Here is a 22,337-nt window from a genome sequence, read left to right as displayed (position 1 = left end):
TTCTTGTAATTCGAAGGCAGTGTTTCTAACCGCAAAGCACACTACTTATCTGGGGAAACCATCCCCTTTTATAGTTTATGGGAAATGGGTAATGGGGTTGGGAATTCTCTATGGAAATGGTGATGGGGACAAAAGGAATGGGGAATCGGGGATGGTATATGGTGTAAATTGTAAGTTTATACCATTCAAGAACTATTAAAGCATCGATATGTTTTCATATTTTTAGTTAGATTTTTTTGTAATCATTTGTACCTTTTATGCAGGAATTGAAATGTTCAAAACGAAACTGAGGAATTTTCATACACAAGGTTTATGCCTATGTCTTGGCAAGGAAATTAAATTAATTAAAAAGTTATTGATGTTTTTTTTTTCAGTACACAACATTGCATTTGGTGACAAATGGTTGACATCTTAAATCTGAACGCTTTGAAAGTCAGCATATTTTGTTTCTGCCCCTGGCCAGTAAAATCATTTAATTACCAAAGTTATCCTTATAAGCAAGATACAGTACGCTTTTTCGGACTACCGTTTCAGTTTATCTGGAGGCCCCCATCTTTGTGTATTCTTAAAACTGATCATGTAACACACATTCTCGCAATTTAAAAACTTTAGTCCGTTTCATTATGAATTGTTTTCACCTCTAATGGAGCACATTTTGAAAGATTAACCAAGGGAACCAAGGTCATATCGGTGATCAAAAGAATGCAATTGTGTGGTTTTTTTTCAACATAAACAACAATAAACAATTGAAAGTATCGTACAGTATTCTTATTTTCGGATTTTAAAAAGGGGAAATCATTCGTTAGTCATACCCAATATATTGATTCCAGTAATAGTTTTTGATCAATAGTTTCTCAACGAAATGAAACATTTTCTTTTTCAGAAGTATTGAATGGAATTTAACTATAACATTTTTTTGTGTAATTTGAGAAATACAGACCTCTTTGATATCTTCACCATATCCATACTCGTTAATAATAATAAACGTTGCTACTTTAGAGGTGTATTTCATTTATCACGGAATTACATCTTATGAAAAAGATCAAAGCCATCAGACAATTATTTCTAATAAATCTTTTCTTTCAACATGTGTTGTAACACGAAAGTTTCTTTACGAATCGCTAAGTTATATGTAACAATGGGTTTATTTTATGACATGACAAAAAAGTAGTTCTAAATACTTGCGGAAAACAAAGTATGTATCATTTTGTAAGACACACATATCTATATATGGAGATGATTTGTATAGGAACAAATTAAAACAGCAATTTCTTCTTTGAGATGATGATCTAATCTAATATGACCAGAACTTATTATGTTTTTAACTGTGCTTTCGATAGAGGGAAGGCACTATACGACCAAAGGCTTAAATATTTGAACACAATGATATTGACATTTATGTTTTATAATAGGCTTTTGATTTGGTATAAAATTGTACCATCTAACAGCTGAAGTAAACATTCTGATATTGTCAATTTGTGTTTCACAGGTTGGATGGTAATACAGAATAAATATAATCAAATCAAATATAATATCACCGTACACATGTCCGGAAAATTTGTTTTAAAACCAAAGACTTTAAATTTATTTCTTCATGTAAAAAGTTGCTTTGTGGTTTGAATTCATGATGAGGCCGGTAAAAATAGAATGCTCATCTGGTAAAATTAACTACAGTAAAATTACCAGGCTTATAGTGTTGTTGTTATATGTTAATACACTATAATAAAACATATATCGAGCAAACTTTTCGGTCAACTAATGACCTTCTTCAGTGCCTGAAAAAGTGAGTGTGTAGGAAAGTAAATGGCCTGTGAATACCTGTGACGTGTTAAAATCTTATGGACATTTAACACAGATCGTGAACATTGTGTTATAGAGACAAACTTTTCGTGATGATCTTGGACATTGTGCAAAATTATATAAGTAATCATTTTTATATTTTTGCACAATGTTCAGGATGTCAATGTAGTTTATTGTCTGTGTTTCCTGTACCCCCCCCCCTGTGTACTTATCTAATTCTGGCGTATCTGACTTGTCCCATTATTGATCCTTCGTTTTTTTTTTGTTTTCTTTGTTTTGTTTTTGTTTTTGTTTTTGTTTTTTTTTTTTGCCGATGTCTGCTGACCAATGAATTTGGTAGTTTAACTGACAGAAAGTAAATAGAAATCATCCAAATAAAACAAAACAGTCTTGAACTGTGTATGTTGTCCCGACAATACTTTCTATTTTGGCTCGAGAAGTATCAGATAACAAAAAATGTCCCCGATTCAAGCAGGACCGGTTAATATGTTTTTAACAACTTTGAGAATGTTTAATAATTGGCGAACATTTTATCCACAAAACATTCATATGGTTTACCGGATCAAAACATTTGGTGCTTATTTGCAACAGCTAATTTTCTGACTACTAATAATATTGAATGTTTTTAATAATAATCGAGCGTTGAATTTCTGTCTATTAACTATGTTAAATAAACCCTCTATCAATCCACACTGTTCCTTAAATTGTACACTTAAATCAGCAACTCTAATAGAAAAGAGAAAGATATTAGCCAAATAAACAACAGTTGATATGAAAAATCTTCCACGTTTCAATTAAGATTCAACGTAGTTTTTTTTTTCATTCTCTTGGTAACGACCCCTCATCATTGTGTATTACATGTACACAAACAACGGACTCAAAATAATGCTTTAATCTAAACACCGATTAACTTAGAATCTATAAGGGGAATTATTACATATAATACAAAGTATATTCCAAATGAAACACTTATAGCCACATACAGTGAAAAAAATAAGATTTAAGCGAACTGATCAGTAGGACTTCGTCATGCTGAATGAATGACTTAGACGAAAGCCCACCAAAAACCCAAAATATTTTGAGCGGGAAAATATAAGAACGGGTAAACCTGTAACGACCACCCCTTCACAAAAGATGCAAATACCCAGGAGAAATTAATTTCATTCTAAATCAATACTTTAACCAAATGAAATTATAATTACATTTACAAAATTGGATTACATCCTCTTTAACCGGTAAAAAAGACGTTACCTAGTGTTGTATGATCGTCCGTACAGGAATACTCAACCGTCAAACAATGTACGTTCTTGAAGATTTATAGAAAAAAAAGACCAAACCAGTTCAGAGAAAAGACTCAGTCCTGTAAAAACACAGGTTTAAAGTGATTGCAAACCACAGTGCAGACATCCGATATGTATACCGATTCAAGTGTCGATGACATTAAAACCATTTTTTTTTATCTCATTATGAAAAAAAAGCTGATAAAACCAAATTCCGTCTATCACTTGTCTTATTCTTTCAGCCCCTTTTTAAACTTGTGCAGTTTGATCAAGTTTTAACTGAAAAGCTTAACTGATAAATTTTATTTGTTAACCTAGCAGATATTTCATTTGTTTCAGGACGAGAACCTTTGACCAATCGAACAGGACCTCCTTTGTACATTGTACCAGTTGAACCTAAAAGTCTTTCGTAGGCACGCAAGTAGACATATCACAGTACCCAAATCCATTTACCTGACCTCTGACCTACCAGTCATTATCCTGTCTCATACACAGGCAAAGTTATTTCATAGGACTGTCAAATGAATTTCATCAGATTCTCACCCAAATTGAGTAATAAAATTTTGGACAGATTTAACGTGACATTTATATGAAAGAAGCCTTCGCTTGAATTTCATGTAACCTTTCACATCAAGTTTTTGGTTAATGAAACTTTGCAATCACTTCTAATCTCTCTCCGCCTCTGTCAAGATTCGCGGTCATAGAACAGTTCTAAACTGTCAGAAACTGTTTTGACCCTCGACAAACTTGGTCAAGATCTGTCAGGAACTGCTCTACGTAGAACAGTGACGAGGAATAGAAGAGTTCCAGACATATCCTGACAGATTCAGAAAATCACTATAGTTTGCAAGAAAATACTTCTCGGACTGAATTACATACAGTACACGTACGTAATTCAGAAAAAAGGGCGAAGCACAGCGAATCCCGATTCGTACAACGGGAAGGCAGCCTTGCTGTGTTTGAACCTGTTTTTCAATTTTTAAGAAGAATGAATTTCTTATGTATGGCATGCAGTACCTACAAAAATATTGTCTGGCGTACCTGGCGCTATGCCCATGACTTTAAAGGATTTGGACTGAAATTTGTTTGTCGCTTTCACACCAGAATGATACAGAGTACTTATTTTGACAATTTTAAAGATTTTCTACAAAATTTTTGGGCCTTCGTGAAACTTTGATCACTCATACATTTTGCAAGAAAATGACATTTTTGAAGAATTTTGACTGAAATATATGTGTCGCAGTCACCCACATAATAGTTATATTGAAAATTTAGCATTTTAGTCAAGAAGTTTTAGACCCTTATGGAAGTAAACAGTGCTCGCACTCATACATTTTGCAGAAATATGTCAATTTTTAAAATTGTGACTAAAATACAGGTGCCCCAGTCACTGATATGAAACTACAATTTCTACATTTTCTACATTGATTTAAGTAGCAGTCTTTCTAAAAATCAGACAGGATGTGATTCATGCATGTCACCCCCACCCGAATGGAGCTTTATTTCTTCTTCAGAAACCATTGTAGATCACATAACCAGTCTTAGTAATTTTTCATTAGGGGGTTGCGCTTTTGAGATCAAATTTACATAGATTGTACATGAAATCGGCACTATGCAACAGTTATCGTTCTTGATTTGGTTTCATTTTGGTTGGTTTTAGTGCCTGATAAATGTATAATTTTCTGGAAAAAAATTGAAATCAAGATTTTTTTTTCTGATCGGATTTGCTTATCTACATTATGTCACACAACTTTCACTATTAATCGCGGACTAACAGTTCTAAATTCATGCACAATAAATTGATGTAGTGTAAGGAACAGTCCAGTGGTATAACATTTTAGAACAGCTTTTCGTACGTCTTTCCCACAACCCAGGACAGTTTCTGTCAGGATCTGTCAGGGAATAGGGCAATATGTGTCTTGACCCAGGGCATCATCTGTCAGACCATGTCAGAATCTACAATGATTTCTGTTCTATCTGCTGTCATAGAACAGTTTTCCTGATCGACATATTCTGACAGAATTAAAGAGAGGTTAGAAGTGATCGCAACTGTAAAAATTTCGTGTTCAAGCATCAAGTATATATACCGGAGGCTTCGCCTAGACCAAATTAAAAGTTTGACCACCAGACCAATGGGCCCTAATAGCCTCAAGCTCCAAGAGATTTCAGTCCTTACAGGTTGCACTGTATTTATATTAGCTGATGTTTTTCTGTTTTATATAACTTCTTTTCCATACAAATTACATAATCGACCTCGAACAAATGGACACAAAAGATATGAACATTTTAAGAACCACCTATCAACAAATTCAATAATAATTCAATTAAATACATTATATTTACGAATTAAATGAAATCTCTAAGGACCGTGTTTACTTTTTCTATTAACAAGATGATATTAAAATGAAGGTATTTGAAATTTGATGTTATGCTTTGTCGATAATCAGCTTGCTTTAAAATATTTGTTGAAATACTTTTGTTGTGTATTTACAACGATATTAAATTAAATTTTTCAATAATTTCCTGACATAATTTGTTTGTTGTTTTATTGTAATCCTGTTTTACGGAGCTATGGTGAATTCAAAATACGAAGAGCTATTAAATTTTGTTACGGACAAACTTCTAAATCAAGGGAAATGAGCAATAAAATTCGCAGCTGATATTCTGTTAGGCGAGAGACATTCATATTATATATATGTCCTTGATAAAATCCGTGACAATCATAATGTATACACAGTGTACGAGATTACGTCAAACAATGAATGAAGAACAGAACCGGTCGTGTTTTATTCTTTTCTTTGACTTGCATGTATACGTAAACGCAGCTTGTTTTTGAAAAGTTGAGAGACAAAATCAAGTTGGTATGTTGCGAAGTTTTAATATATAATATACATAACAAGAGGCTCCCAGGAGCCTGAATCGCTCACCTGGTTCAATTTTGAATTTGAAGAGTAATATGTTTAACACGAAGTTGTCTAACTTTAATTGTCTCAAGAAGACTTCGGTAGGACTTATCATAAGGATCATTTCAGCTAGTGAAAGAATTTGGCTTAACCTAACAGTTTCAGAATTATATGTGATATGTGAAAAACTACTGTCTGACCCCTATGTTCTATTTTTAGTAACGGCAGCCATATTTTTCAACGGATAAAAAATCCCCACATCAATTCTATGAAGGATACCCCAAGGAATATTCATACCAAGTTTGGTTCCAATTTGTCAAGTATTGTCAGATGAGAAGAGTTTTGAAAAAAATTGTTGACGACGACGACGACAATGGACGACGACGGACGCCAAGTGATAGCAATAGCACACATTGCCTTTGTACATACATCAAACCTTGAACCCACTTCCTCCCCCCACCGTTCATTCAGCCGACATTACTGATTTCGTTTAAAAAATATGACCCGATAAAGAAGAGTGCGACGGATAGAATAAAAACATTCCGCAATAAATTATTAAAGCTGTCTTTGAAAAGCAGATCAAGTTTCATTCTTCCTAAGAAAAAATGTTTGAAAAATGAAATAAATGTGTGTCGAATGTGTCAGTTTGAGACAGGTGATACAATGTCCACTTCGTTGATATGACTATCATCTTCAACGTCGGGGGGAATGGTTTTCACTGCTGGTAGAATGGAGACGGACTTCGTGCCTCGAGGGCTTCTATAACTTGGACTAAGCTCATTTAAACCATCACTAGAAATGTCTATTTTAGCTAACGAATTTTGCAATCCCTGAAACCTTGGATCGTCAGATGCCTTATCATAGAATGAGTGAAGGGGAACAAATTCTGAGAAAATGCCATCATTGTCAAATGTGTGAAAAATTTGTGTCTGTCCGTTCGCTTCTTTAAGCTTAAAGATCACATGTTTGCCATTTGTTTGGAGTTCAGGTAATTTTAGCACCTCTAAATCGGAGACAGAAAACGCACTTTTTGTTCTTGGCGCGTATGTTTCTTCTTTCTGTTGAATCTTTTGTTGCGTATATTCACTCGAAAGTCCACTGAGAATTCGATACTCTTTACTATTATGATGAATATCTGGAAGTGTTATGTTACTGTCCGCCATGTTTTGTTGACGCTTTTTTTGCCTCCAAAGAAAAGATCGTTTATGCAAATCCAGTATTCTCCTGACTCTATTCTGTTCTAGTTTAATGTGCGAAAGTTTAACATCTAGTTGTTGTTGTTGTGTTGCGTTGTCATATAGCAAAACTCTAGATATATTTGATTTTGGCAAGGTACTACGTCGTTTTTTCCCATAGTTTGGCATTATTCGCGGGGGGTTGTGCATGTAGGCTAACGCAGACGACTCTTTGCCGTTTTGCTGTTCGTTTTCATTGTTCTTTGTTTGTTGTGCAGCCATTTTCAAAATTGTGGGCTCCTTAGTACTTTCTGAAAAAAAAAAGAGAAAAATGTCCGTCATATATAAGAAACAACAAACTTCTGGAGGACTTAAAATACGACAATTCTTATGGTGGAATCAAAATAGAAAAGACTAAATCACGTGCAATACCCATAATTTAATAGGAATTTACCCAATTAAGATGAATCTCATCTGAAACTACTGTCCGTGACGGGACCCCCCTCCCTCCTGCAGAAAAAAAACGCTTAACAGTAGCGATACAAAGTGAACGTCATGCATACCATTCGGATTCACGATTTCCATGCATACCATTCGGATTCACGATTTTTGCTTTGCCAGATCATCTTCTGAATTTCTTTAAACATCGGTAAAGCCCCAACAGTCACTCGAAACGAACGAACTAAATGCGCCAAAGAATAAATCTTTCAATATGGTTTTTGGTGAACAATTTGGTTGATATCTCGGCTATTCAAAATGCAGTTGTTAAAGCGACAATAAACAAAACGGAGTAACAACCCACTGCACCGTCTGAATTATTATTTCACTACCTAATACCATTACTAACAGATGTGATGTCAAGAGTGCATGGGAAAATTTTAATACATAAAAACTGTTTCAAAGGAAGCGAAATCAATAAAAATGATAATTACAAATGATAATTGAAATTAATTTCAAAAAAACATTTAAAGATTCTTACAATTGACATTAAACAAAGTTTATATGATCACATAATCTGGTAATAACTGTCTCAGATAATACCTTATAAAAGAGAAAGACAATTAGGAAATGTAATTAGAAAGTTACAAGACTTGCGTGCCTACACCAAGTTAAGGTCAAAATTCAACAAATTTCCTTTACTCAGTTAATGTGTTCAAATTAAATTAAATGTTAAAAAGACTTTTTATATTCAGTATCAATTAAAATGTTCTGTCGTGTCAAGTTTGTCTGGTGCTGTGTTAATTTCAAAGACCATTGAAAATAATATTAAAATTGTAAAGTAATTAGAAGACTCATTAAATTTTGTAATTTATTTTTTTTTTTGTGTAAATGAGGTAAATGGTAAAACAGGTCGAGTAAATCTATGTCATGTCAAGAAAAACATTGACCAATACGAAATTTTAACATCAAACATGAATTTGAACCATACTAACCAGAAGAAACGAAATACCAAGTAAAGTATAGAACTCACTAACACTCTCTGCTACCATCGGTTGTATATTCAGTATGGGTTAATATGTTTCCGTATTTAATTTAGTTAATTCTATTCTATTTTGTTTTTATTTTGCTTTTGAGAATTCGAACACTAATATGGGCCTTTAAAGGCATTTAAAATTTTATTATAAAATCACTGATTGTGCATATTTATTTTAACAGACAGACATTACATACAGATTTACTTGATGTATACCAATATTGGCTTTACAATACACACCAAATGAGTAATATCAAGAAAAGTACCACAGAAGAAATAGAAGGAAAAACACATAAAAAATCTTGATAAACGTAAAACATTGCAAAGCAACGGTTCTTAATATAAATAATATGAACTGAAGTTCTTACCGTAACATCCAGTAAATATAACTACAGGAAACGAGCAAACTTGTTCATAGTTAAATCCCCTAGGACAGTTACATAGAAACTGACAGTTAAGGCACTAATTTGTTACTCAAATAAATAAAACTGCAACTAATCTATCTCAATTTATGTAGTTTAACGTTTAATCTGTGAAGTTTAAGATCCCTTTAACATATTGTTCCGCCATTTTTCATATCATTCTAATATTTAAGCATTAGTATCACGTACATTGAGAATATTTGTCATATCTCACTTAAAAGAATACACCCTGCCAACATACAACCTCATATACATTGAATAGGTTCCGGAGCGTTCATTCCTTAGGTAACGGAGCATTTTGATATCAGTCGAACGTCTCCTTTCGACAGGTGTAATTACATTTTTGTCAACGATCTCCTAATTTATTTTTATCACTAAAATTTATTACTATTTTACCACTTTGATGAGATTTCAGATTAAATGGGTTTCATTTGGATTTCTTTTTAATATTTCATTCTATCGCCATTGCATGGGTCGATCTACTCTGACTAGCTCCTGTAATCAAATATCCTGGTGGTGATGCAAAGAGGTTTCCATCATTACTCACAATGAGAAAACATTAATTGATCACATACAGGCTTTTGAAAATCAAACCATTGTACGTTGACTTTAGTTCTCTATTTCTGATATGTTGTTACATATTTAATAGAAGTTTTTTGCAGATCCACAAGAAAAAAAAACATGTATGGGAGTTGTCATTTTAAAGCTTGATATCCTTTTCTCGTCCAAAAAAATCACACCGTGTTTGCCTTCAGCTGAGAAAAATAACTTTTCTTTTACTTAGCAGGGGCGGATCCAGGATTTGAGTTTAGGGGAGCGTTAATTGAATGAAATGCAATGCAAAGCAAAAATATTATGGGGGTGAAACTTATGGTAAAAAACTTTCTTACCGATTTAGTTGGGGGGGGGGGGGACGTACGCCTGGTACGCCAGTCCTTGGATCTGCGCCTGCTTAAAAAAAACATAGGAAGTTGTCGATGATACGATAGGATTTGTTTAGTCTATAACTTTGATATTAACATAATATACTTTTCATCTTACAACTTATGTAACATTAGGAAGCGTTTAAAATATCATCTGATATACATGAACATTAGTCATAACAAAGTTTACATTTTTAAAGGTATCTATAGATCCTCTCCGCCTTTGATGAAGCAGTGATGTTTTGTTACCGTCAATAACTTTTTTCCCAATTGTTCTGGAGTTCGCGCGTTGGAACCATGTACATTTGAAGGGCCATACAGTATGCATTATTATTTACAAGTATATATAATATGTAACTATGAAAACTAAGGGAATTACGCATACTTGTTTGACTAAGTGAATACCACAGACTTGTTTGATTAAGTGAATACCTTAGACTTGTCTGATTAAGTGAATACTGTAGACTTGTTTGATTAAGTGAATGTCGTAGACTTGTTTTGTTAGCATTTCGTACGTTCCGTATAAATTCATTTTATACACACATTTGAATGAAACAAAATCTTACTCTCTTAGAAAACTCAGACTACGCAAAAATGCCGTACTCTAAAAGCTATTTTCACTACAATTTTAAATAAAATTATATTTATATTAAGAAACACTGACCAGAATCCTACCTTTCTGTAATAAAGCAAGTACCATGATCTACACTGATATAGCTCAATATTTTTCCCTTGAACAAATTCATATTTATACCATAAATCTTTTTGCCAATGAAGTTCCTTGAGAACTCAGAATAAGTAAAAATGACACACTATACATCTATGTTCACTTCAATTTTTTATTTAAATAGTATTGAATTAATATTCGAAAACATTGTCAAGGGTCCTACCTTTCTGTGATAAAGCAACTATCCTGATCTACTTTAAAAACCCTCAATATCTATCCCGTTGACAAATTCATATTTATATCACAAATACACTGCTTAGCACCAAAAACTCAACAAATCTCTACTATGTACCTAGTTGTCAGCACAAAATGAATTTTATGATGCGATAGATCCTCTCACAGTTGGTGATATGTAATTAAATGTATTGACAGAACGTCGTTCAATTACTTTTAATATACACTTTATACTTTCGTATTCATGAGGACTTTAAATTCTGACTGAGAACTGTAAATTTCATACTCCAGTGAATTCTATCTCAGCTGAGTACCTCGACGTTAATGGTGTACAATGATCCACTAATGACTGTGTCTGTTACATCAAGTTAGTTATAAGTAGAATATCCGTTAATATACCTGATAATGCCTCGATAACCAGTTAGTACAAAGGTTTAGGAAATATTAACTGACAGATTTGATTCTGAAACATGCACACCACATGCAGGTTGAATAAATTTATTTCAGATTATCGAGTATATTATAGTGTGTTTTGACGACTGATAAGGCAAGCGTATCAACTATCGATATTCCTGTTACACCAATACAATACTATATCTTATTATGTCTGATTTTTTTTTCATTTTCTTTAATCATTTTACTAAACCTTTAACATATCTCTAACATCTAAATGAAATCGAGCAGCTATAAACAGTGCAGTTACAAAACGTTTCTCACATTCTTTACATTTAATACACTCTACACGTTGACGTACTCCCAAATAGAGTGGGGGAAACGACCTCGGACCCCAGCGTCTACACAGCAGCCCAGCCGCTAGTAGGACATACTCTGACCGAGTTCTTCAGTGAAGTATCCCGAAGACTGGGCTCCGCCACTAAACACGGTTGTACTAACCACTAACATCGACCGTGAGAGGCTGTATTGATATTCAAGTTCGTTAAAAACCCCAATCATTATCTATACATTAGCGTAGCACGTACGCTACGCGCGTTATTTCTACCTGTACAAACGTCCGAATTCAGGTAATAATAAGTTAAATTTATAGCAATTTTCCGCAAGCAATAGTACAGTAGTACCTCTGTCAACATCTCCGTTTAAAAAGAACAATATTGAAATCTTCTTGATGTTTATGGTATAAAGACAAAAATACTTTTGCAATTGTTGAATTCTACCAGGATTCGAAGTATTGGGATACACGAATATATATGTTGTAAAGGATAGCTTACGAGTTCTGTTTGGTATATTAAAAAGTTTCCTATATTTCAATAAACAAGTCGGCTTCGCATTTGAATATAAAAAGGTTGTCACACACAATAGCAATCAAGTCACAATGTCAAGAGAAAAAATGTTCGTGAACCAATCGATAATATATGTAAAATATTGCAGCTTGAACGTGAACAGGGAATACAACACGTTTTAAGGATTACGTTCAGGAACATTTTTCTCACTTGACATTGTGTGACAGGATGAATAGTAGAAAGTATTTTGCTATAAAACGAAATCGTCTGCATTTGGCTTACTCAGACAAATCAGCAACATTTCCTTACAGAGTAATCAAGGGAACCAAGGTTCTAATGGAAATAAAAAGAATGTACTTCAAGGACAAAACCAGACATGGACAGCAGACACACACAACGAATATAATACGTACAATGTAACAAAAGTAAATGAGCAACAGCGTAGTATGTATATATATATATATATATATATATATATATATATATATAAACACAGTTTGTGATTTGTAAACGTTGAACAAATTTTTGATTGATTTTTTTTATTTTAAAAAATCCTACTATCTCTGATCTAAAAATATTATTGCATGTGTCCTATTAGACATTTTCACTTTCTGTGTTTAAATGTGTTGTATTCTGTAAAGGGTCAAGATTTTATTAACTGTCAAATCAACTATCAGTTATTTTTCTGACCTATTCGAACTTAATATTGCGTCTAGGGGCATTGCTAATCCATATGTGTCGCAATCGCAGGATATAAAATGTGCTTTCCCGCACCTAATGGAAGTATGGTGCATGGTATACGATCAGTAATTTGTAGCGAACTACAACGTACAATGTAAGTCATCTACAACCATTATAATATTTGATTTTTCTTCGTCTCCAATAGACGATATTAATTATCCTCGATGGCTTTATGATGATTCCTGCTGGATACAAGGCATATTCTTGAGGAGTTTGTGTTAGATTTCCGTACGTGTGCCTAATAGACTTTTATAGACATTCTTTATGATAAGTCGCATCTATGTAGACGTATGTAAAGTTTAAATATAGATTGGATATGCTTCTTTGCAAGAACTTTGACTATATTTTCACACATTTTTTTATGTATCTGTTTTATGATTGTTATGTTTTTTATTTTGCAGTATTTTACCATCAATACCTTGATTAATAAAGGTTAATCTAGCCGGATCATGGTGGTATACTTAATTTGTCTCTCTGGTACATGTCCTCCGCTGGTCAGAATGACTCGTTTTTAAAACATGCAGTCCGGAGATAGCAAAACGTATTATTTAAGATACTAGCCTTGTCTTAGCCTTTCTTTGTGAAGGCTTTTCTTCTGACATTTCGTAAGTACATTGTACCAGTCTATATAAAATTCACACAAAACCAATGGTAAAGAGATGCATGGTGTAGAAAAACTCACCAAACGAACAATGCTTTTTGGGTTTACATATGCTCTATTTTTACGGAACAACAAATCTTTTCAGTATCCAGATCTGTATTTTTGAGAAAATCGAACCTTTATCTTCCACTAAAAACATAAATGACCAGCCGGGGGAACAAACGATGAGGGTTAAAACTTTCCTCTTCATTCATTGAAGACCCATGGGTGGCCTCGAACTGACACTTTTCATCCCGGTGGGGTTGTTATCTCTTTGACAAATTCACCATATCCATTAAAGTTATATGTAATATACCAATGTTCGATCCCCTCTCGTACCTATATTAATTTTTGAATAAGAATTGATAAATAATTTCTTGACAAAACAAAACATTAAAACATTAAAAATGCCAGTACATAATTTTTTTTAATAAAAATTAAAAATATATATATCCTATCAAACATAGGGTTAATACATGTCAGTGGTAAATGAAGTATTGGTGTCATGTTTGATGAAGTTTGTATTAAAGTGAAATAAAAGAAAGTAACACAATCCTCGTTTACTCTCGAATAATGGTGTCACGTGAAAAAAAATGACAAAACTAGGCATGAAGTACCCTTAAAACTTCATTTTTATTCAGCGACATCAATGAAGCTAACATCTGAGAATCAAATTTCAATCTTTTAGAATGGTTTGTACAACGTAAAGTGTATTTGAAGTATTATTTTCCCATACTTTACATATAAGAATACTAATAAAGTATTTTTGCTATAGAACCGATGTATGGGAACGTTACGAAGTCATTGGCAAAAATGCAAAATATAAAAAAAAATAAATCAAAACAAGAAAACGAAACAAAACTTTCATACTTTTTGCAGTCTGTAAGTGACAAGTTTCGAGAAAATTTCATCATATCACAACATGTCGATTATAGAAAAAAAATGTATTTTGTAAAACCAGTCTCCAAATACAATGTACATAGGAAATTGACAACTGCTCCACTGTCATACTGTCAAGCCAGAAAAAAATAACACGAAAGGTAGGTAGTATAAATCAAGCGAAAGGGTTTCCGCTTGCGTGCACCAAATGCGCATTTGGCTCAAAAATATTACCTTTGGCAGATAGACGGATTAATTATTTGAATTAATTTATTGTTTTAACAGGTAGGGGCAGTAATAAAATACATCTATTATTAAATATAATACTAATGAGTGTGAAAAATATGATGCAGTGCCGGCTCGAAACAATTCAAGGTGGTTCATTTTTTTTGGCTTATGTGGTGGCTCATTGCCGCCGGTGTTTCGACAATAAAAATATGTTTAAACTTAAATTGATTGATTGTTGGGGTTGAATACGTCCGAGCAGCAATATTTTACATGTAGCTACATATTCAGGCGATGAACATGAAATGGATGATAAAATGAAGATGAAATGATAATGAAATGAAAAATGGGATGTGACACGAGGATAGTGGGCTCGGCAAATTTTGATTGCCACTGAAAATAGGGAGAGGTGAATAGGGTCAGGCAATTTATCCTCCTATGGAGGAGCCCAGTGGTTCCTACTCCGAGGGAAACCACAGACGGGTATTTTTAACGTGCAAGGAACGTGACAACTTTCCCGACACGTTACACCACTATGGTTTGCGGTCAGATTTTCCGTATTATTGCCTGACGACCCCAGCATGTAGCACGCAGCGGTAACCCATTGCACCAACTTGGCCCACAACCAAGTTGCTTTGTAGGCAGAGCGCCCTAGTCCCCGGCCAGGTATCTGAGCACTTTATAGTCGCCTTTTACGACAAGCTCAGCGCTGCTACGGGCCTATTCTTTTGACATCCGGACCTACACAGTGCGAAATTGAAATTAAAAAGAAGCCAAAGTGTCGTTGTAGCTGCACAATAAATCAAGTAAATGGTTCATGATTTAAAAAATACTTAACCGCCTCCTTCACGATAATTGTAGATTCGGTCAATTTTTTCAGAGTTTATTAAAATAAAACAAAAAAAAAGTCATAAGTCAACTGAAATGTTTGCCTCTATATGAAATAGATGGTTGATCTTCAATTGCCTGCAAAATTGAGAAAAAATTGTAGAAACTTAATTAAATGTGTTCGCTTTCATGATGAAGTGCATAGAGTGAAGTGTTGCCTATTGCATTTTCTGACGAAACATTACTTCACTTCTTTTGTTATTGGTGATCAATTTGACGGGCACCCTAGCTTTGTTTGTGAAAGTTGCAATTTTGCTGAAATGTTCTAAAATGTTTTTTCAAAAGTAATAAAATGAACTGAAAAGCTACTTCATATAATTACTGGTTCACGATCCTTAACGTGCTCCATTCACATTCAAGCTGTAGTGCTTGACTTATACAATCAATTTGTTCACGTTCATTTCTCTCACTTGACAGTGTGACGGGGGTAAACTGCATAACTTCGGTGTTAGGTTTACGCAGGTTAAAAACGTTTTTTATCTGTTTTAAGGAGGTAGACCTAGGGTAAGGGAACCAACTCTTAAAATCAGTGATATGTTTGTATCATATTCAATTTCACCAAAGCCTATCAAGCTTCCATCTGAAACAGAATGAAATCAATCCAAGTTATTTTGATGCTTACATGAGATTGATGTAAAATGCTAAATACAAACGTTCCAATGGTTTTTAAGAGTTGTGTCCATTATCCTAGGTCTACCTCCTTAAAAACAGGTTTTCGGTTTTCTAGGGTCCGCAATTTAGACGGGTGTAACAGTTACCAAAATATGCCCATTTCAATATTTGAACTAAGTGACTACTTGAATACTTTTTCTTCTTCAGGGTGTTTTATAATGTTTATAACTTATCGAATATTCACTTCATCTATAAAATCTTTAGATAATATGGAATGGTTATGAAGTTTGTTGGAGTATATAAAAATTTAACTACTACATGTAAAGTATTATCATTTTAGTTGAAAATTATACTGCATGTTTTTATAAGCAATACAATTCTTTTTTTTATTTATTTATTCGGCGTTTTTAACGTCGTAATAACCTAGAGTGAATGAATTTCTTACTTTATAATCTGATATCATTTGATTTGTCAATCACACTATCTAAATACCAAAGTTGGTCAATTGTTCCCTTGTATGTCAAGGTTTAAGATTTACAATTAGATTTTTTTAAATATAAAAGGAAAAAAAACATTGAAGCCTTGAAGTGGGATACAAGTAGACAAGGTCAGCATTTGATTTAAGAACATGCAATATTCCATGTAGCATTTGTGTCTGTACCGAGAACAACACCCACCGATTTAGTACCCGGATGCCGTTGACAGGGACAGCTACCACGCCTTAAAATTATAGCTTTATGATATGCATTGTTTACGTTGTACAAAGAACAAAGATAACTATTTGATGGGTTCATCATCAAGGCGGTTGGTGTATGAACTTCTTATGATGTAAGCCAACGTTACAGTAGTTTCTGTGTGTGCATGGTATAGCCTTCTATATCCCACAAACCCTCTGAAGGTAAGTACAATGTACCACGTAAGGTCCAGTATTGGACAAAATGTAGTACATCTTGCATTCGTTTTAAACCATAATGGCCGAAAATATTTTGAAATGGTTAAATTTTCGACTAAACCAACACAATATATAGTTTGTATATTTTAAGACCCCTGATAATTACTGTAGGTTAATGAAAAATCAGAATTGACTGCTATAACATCATTGACTAACGATTATGAGACATTTTGAACAAATGAATATAAATCGCATACTAGAAGATTACACAATGATGCTTAAATCCTCAGTATTCACTTTTATTAATAATATGGATAGATACAAGAATCATTGATAATGCTGCAGATGGTCGATATATAAGGATAGATACTAGAATCATTGATAATGCTGCAGGTGGTCGATATATAACACGAATCATTGATAATGCTGCAGATGGTCGATATATAAGGATAGATACTAGAATCATTGATAATGCTGCAGGTGGTCGATATATAACACGAATCATTGATAATGCTGCAGGTGGTTGATATATAAGGATAGATACTAGAATCATTGATAATGCTGCAGGTGGTCGATATATAACAAGAATCATTGATAATGCTGAGGGTGGTTGATATATAAGGATAGATACTAGAATCATTGATAATGCTGCAGGTGGTCGATATATAACTAGAATCATTCGTAATGCTGCAGGTGGTCGATATATAACAAGAATCATTGATAATGCTGCAGGTGGTTGATATATAACTAGAATCATTGATAATGCTGCAGGTGGTCGATATATAACTAGAACCATTCGTAATGCTGCAGGTGGTCGATATATAACAAGAATCATTGATAATGCTGCAGGTGGTCGATATATAAGGATAGATACTAGAATCATTGATAATGCTGCAGGTGGTCGATATATAACAAGAATCATTGATAATGCTGCAGGTGGTCGATATATAACTAGAATCATTGATAATGCTGCAGGTGGTCGATATATAACAAGAATCATTGATAATGCTGCAGGTGGTCGATATATAACAAGAATCATTGATAATGCTGCAGGTGGTCGATATATAAGGATAGATACTAGAATCATTGATAATGCTGCAGGTGGTCGATATATAACAAGAATCATTGATAATGCTGCAGGTGGTCGATATATAAGGATAGATACTAGAATCATTGATAATGCTGCAGGTGGTCGATATATAAGGCTTAGTTTATAAAAACCTTTGATTCTAGACAATGTACAAAAGTTTAAATGTCTGTAAAAAATCGAGTCCTTTTACATACATATTAATATTTGACAAAAAATGGATTTCTATTCATTCCAAAATAGAAGTCAGTAGTACAAATAATAAATGTCACGAGGAATGTTATGTGTGTCAGAGATGATCGATCAGACAAAAAAAAAGAACTTTAGAAACTTATCTGATTCTGGTACTCAGTACTAATTGAAAAATGCAATTTTCTTCACATTATTTAAACTTCGGCTTTACGGTAATCGAAAAATCATTTTCGAATGTTTTTGTACTGATTTTGTTTGATAATTTAAATGATGTAACCGTATCCTAGTGCAGGTCAGCACTATAATACTGAAGACAGTCGTTCTTACTGTTACTGAATGCTCTTAACACTTACCAGCAGTTAAAAATATAAAAAACAATGTAAGTAGAGCTCACTAAAGGTTACCGACGCTGCACATCCACAAACTATACATTTATTTAAAATATCTATAGCTTTCAAACAAAAAGCTGATGTAAACGAATCCTACGACATTGCATATCTATATATTACAGTTTCTGTCAATGTGGCCGTGATGAGTAGGCGCGGAGAAAAGTTGCACAGACGGACGGACGATGACACGTGCTGTTGCCATGGGGAGGTATAACAAACGAAGTCATTCTATGGTTGTTTCCGGAAAATTATATCTACTACTATTATTACTAATTTATTTAGAGTAACACAGTTAGTTTACAATAACTAACCTCCTCATGTAATACAAATGAAGACAGAAATATATATACACAAGTCTGTTTACAAACATGACAAAATAGTACTAGAAAAAACAAACAAACAAACAAATCAAAAGTAACCTATACAAATATGTATTATTTTTATAGAGTACATAGACACAGCTGTATGTGTTGATACCTAATCACTTGTCATTCAAATACTGATTGATTTTTATGTGTAAAGCAATTTGTCTCTGAAATATTACATTTTTGGGTTTTCGGACTGCAAGCGTTTTTTTTTTTACTTCTCATTACGTTCACAATTCTTAGTAGCGACAATTCTGACTTAATAAGACACCACCGTTGCCTAAGAGACAGACTTTTGGACAAAGGTTATATGAAGATACGTCTCATACGTCGAATAAATTAGTTTTATTTCCGATATCCATATCTTATTGAAAACTTTTCTGTTTCTGACTAAAAGGTAAATTAATACATGATGATTTTTCGTTATGTCTACAAAATAATTTTTACTTGTAAATTATTATTATTTCATTTTGAATTTGACCCACCTTTCACAGATAGTTCAAGACTTTTTGATACTCGTGGTTAGGATTTACATAATGTTTCTTTCATTTGGTTCTTTTTATTTTCACCTACTTATTGTTCAAATCTGCTGCAAATTTTGTTTTGACTACTTGCTTTACCGATTTTGACTGGTTGCACTTTGATGCTGCCCATTTATGTTGAAATATACCGGAAATATTGAAATTTCGCGGTAATGGGACGGGTAGTTTAACGCTATAAAAACTGGTTTTACCCGCCTTTTATTTTAAAATACTTGTACCAAGTCAGCGGTTGACCTGCGGTGGTTTAGATACTTTCTCGTTTTTCTTTGATATTGCCATTTGTTAAACAGATTTACCTAGATTTTATTTAGTTTTGATATTACCCTTCATTTGAAAACTATAATTCTTAGCGGCTGGAACAATAATGTATATTTCGATCTACAAATGGTAAAAAATATTGTAAACCAAAAAAATAGTACAGTGCATTAATGTTTCAAAAACTAGCTACATATCTGGTATAATGTTGAAATTTGTTATTTTATCTATAGACACGTGCCCATTTGACTATCATCAAGGACGGATCCACATACTTTGAGGCGGAGGGGTGTCAGCCGGGGTTCCTCAGAAAAAGGGGGCGCTAGGATTATTTGCCATTATTTGGGGTTAATCTAACGCATTGAAATGGCAAATTTTCTTATAAAAAGGGGAGTGTCAACCCCATGCACCCCTCTGGATCCGCCACTGATCGCATTAACTATGTTCTTTTTTATTCTTTAACATTGGCGTTATAGAGTGGTTTATATATAAATAATCACATATAAATGAGTTACTTACTCATATTGTCGTGGGTAATCCGTTTCCCATTTAGATACTTAAGATCGAAATTGTTTCTCCGTTTTAGTGAGACCCGGAAAGGAAATCGATCATTCTGTCGTTTCCACTTCTTTCAATTTAAGTGCAAGCTAATCTTTCTTGATAGAAGCTACCAAGGTACTTAAGTTAGTGATAAAAACCTTTATGGTATCCATGATATATCGTCTGGTAGGGCTTAATCGCAATTTTGACACATTTTTGTCTTTATTTGTTTATTTTGACCTTAAAGGGCTGTAAATCTGTCCATCAAGTTTACTTTAAAGAAATATTTCGTATTTTGACATCACATTATCGTGATTTAACATAAAGAGTATATAAAATACAGTTCCCTATAAGATTCGTGCTCATAACCACGACGTTATGTAAAATAATATGTCTGTACGTGAAGGGGATACTTTTTTTCTGAGTTTTATCACAGATATTGTTGTATTGCGCAATTGCTACACTTGCAAAATATTTTCATATAGTTGCACAGAAATTTCATAAAGCTTTCACTTGAATTTATATATACAGCAATTACTTTTGTGATAATGCAGATATCACCTTAAATTCATTTTTATGATGTTAATCGAAACTTATTAATTGGACGCGATAATTTCCCATGAAAATAATTATGATATTCACGTGAAAATAATAAAAGCTTCATGTCGAAGTCGACAGCATGTATTTCACGTGAGCAATTATATCTTCCTTTATATGCTAGCAGGTTTTTTACTGAAGTATACATGTAATAGAACTATTTTCATCTTATTGCCGAGGGAAGGGTTTTGTTTGACATAAATTTATTATAGGTCAATGGATTTATCTCAGTAATTTACTTAATAATTGTAATCGATAACAACCTTTCATTCGCGCATCACAATTATTGCCAGAACTTAAGATAGAATAATACTACATGTATGATAAGTTTGTGAAACTGCGACGGTTATTCATATATTTCAAATATTCAAATAAAATTAAGATATAAAACAGTCCCAAATACGTGTGAGATTCCAGTAAAATGTTAAAAAAGTCAATATACTAGTCCGAAAGCCGTAAACGATCGAACACCTAACTTTATGGTTATTCGTTCTTGCTAACAAAATATGCATATGACCATAGTAATATATAATAATGGAATGACTGGCGTTGCATATCAATCATTTGTTATATACCTCGATATTTGACTAGCTACATTACCCTTTCTTAAAATCTTTCCCTGACAGCAATTCTCCCTATTGTTACGGGAGAATAGGACGTTATTATTGACGTAATTAGAAAGGTTTAGTTCAAAGATTTCATGTGTTACATATAATAAAGAGTCTTTTTCAGGATTTGAGTGCTAATTTTCCCCAACAAGATATAAGCACAAGATTGTCAAGTTGATGGGATAATACAGAATTAACAAAAAGAAATATTTTGACTAACAAAATGAACTTACCTTCCTCGCTTGATAAAAGTGCTATATTGTCCTTGTAAAGCAACTTAGTACATAATCTAGTTATGGGAAGAAAATTTGAATTTACACAATATTTGAATAGCTAAGTGTCGTTGGTTAAACGCATTTAAACCAATCAATGTAAAAATACTCTGCAGTGTCAATTAAAATAATCTGGGTTTTAAATGTTGATTTAATTTCAGTTATGTGATAATGATGTTTGATTTTTCCTCCCATTATTTGAAATCAAATTTAGAATCCTGTTTAATAGAAGTTAATATCTAGTTCAACCTATTTTTGTTTTAAACTTACATGTTACTAGATTAATAGGGTCAGAAAACTGGGTCACCCATCTTAGTCTTTAAGAACACATAGTGAATTGGTTTTCTGTGGGCCCCTGGATAGACTAGACTAATTTTGCATTAATTCAAGTTCTTGATATTAATTGAGCAAACTGTTCAATTTGACTCAGCAAATTGCACCTGTACAAATTTCGTTGTTTTTTTTTATTCATCTGCCAGTTTCAGAAATGGCGACTA

General features: G+C 33.3%; 1 protein-coding gene across 10 annotated transcripts; it reads right to left on the bottom strand.

The window, feature by feature from the left end:
• Nucleotides 1-5,938: 5,938 nt before the first annotated feature.
• Nucleotides 5,939-21,900, bottom strand: LOC148610698 (uncharacterized). 10 transcript variants are annotated; one of them, XM_088595966.1, is made up of 3 exons: nt 10,868-10,990; nt 9,945-10,005; nt 5,939-7,469 (listed from the first exon to the last, which is right to left on the bottom strand). In XM_088595966.1, the coding sequence occupies exon 3, from the start codon at nt 7,438-7,440 to the stop codon at nt 6,625-6,627; it is 816 nt and encodes a 271-aa protein (XP_088452092.1). In that variant the 5' UTR covers nt 7,441-7,469; nt 9,945-10,005; nt 10,868-10,990; the 3' UTR covers nt 5,939-6,624. The 10 variants fall into 10 exon arrangements, with proteins under 10 accessions (XP_088452092.1, XP_088452094.1, XP_088452096.1 ...); XM_088595968.1 differs by having other exon boundaries at nt 9,945-10,002; XM_088595970.1 differs by lacking the exons at nt 9,945-10,005; nt 10,868-10,990 and adding an exon at nt 21,802-21,900.
• Between the last annotated feature and the right edge of the window lie 437 nt (nt 21,901-22,337).

This window comes from Perna viridis, chromosome 8 (assembly GCF_037379345.1).
Source record: "Perna viridis isolate PV_CMFRI_1.1 ecotype Kerala chromosome 8, ASM3737934v1, whole genome shotgun sequence".
Taxonomy (NCBI): Eukaryota; Metazoa; Mollusca; class Bivalvia; order Mytilida; family Mytilidae; genus Perna; species Perna viridis.
This window is presented reverse-complemented; position numbering and strand designations above follow the sequence as displayed.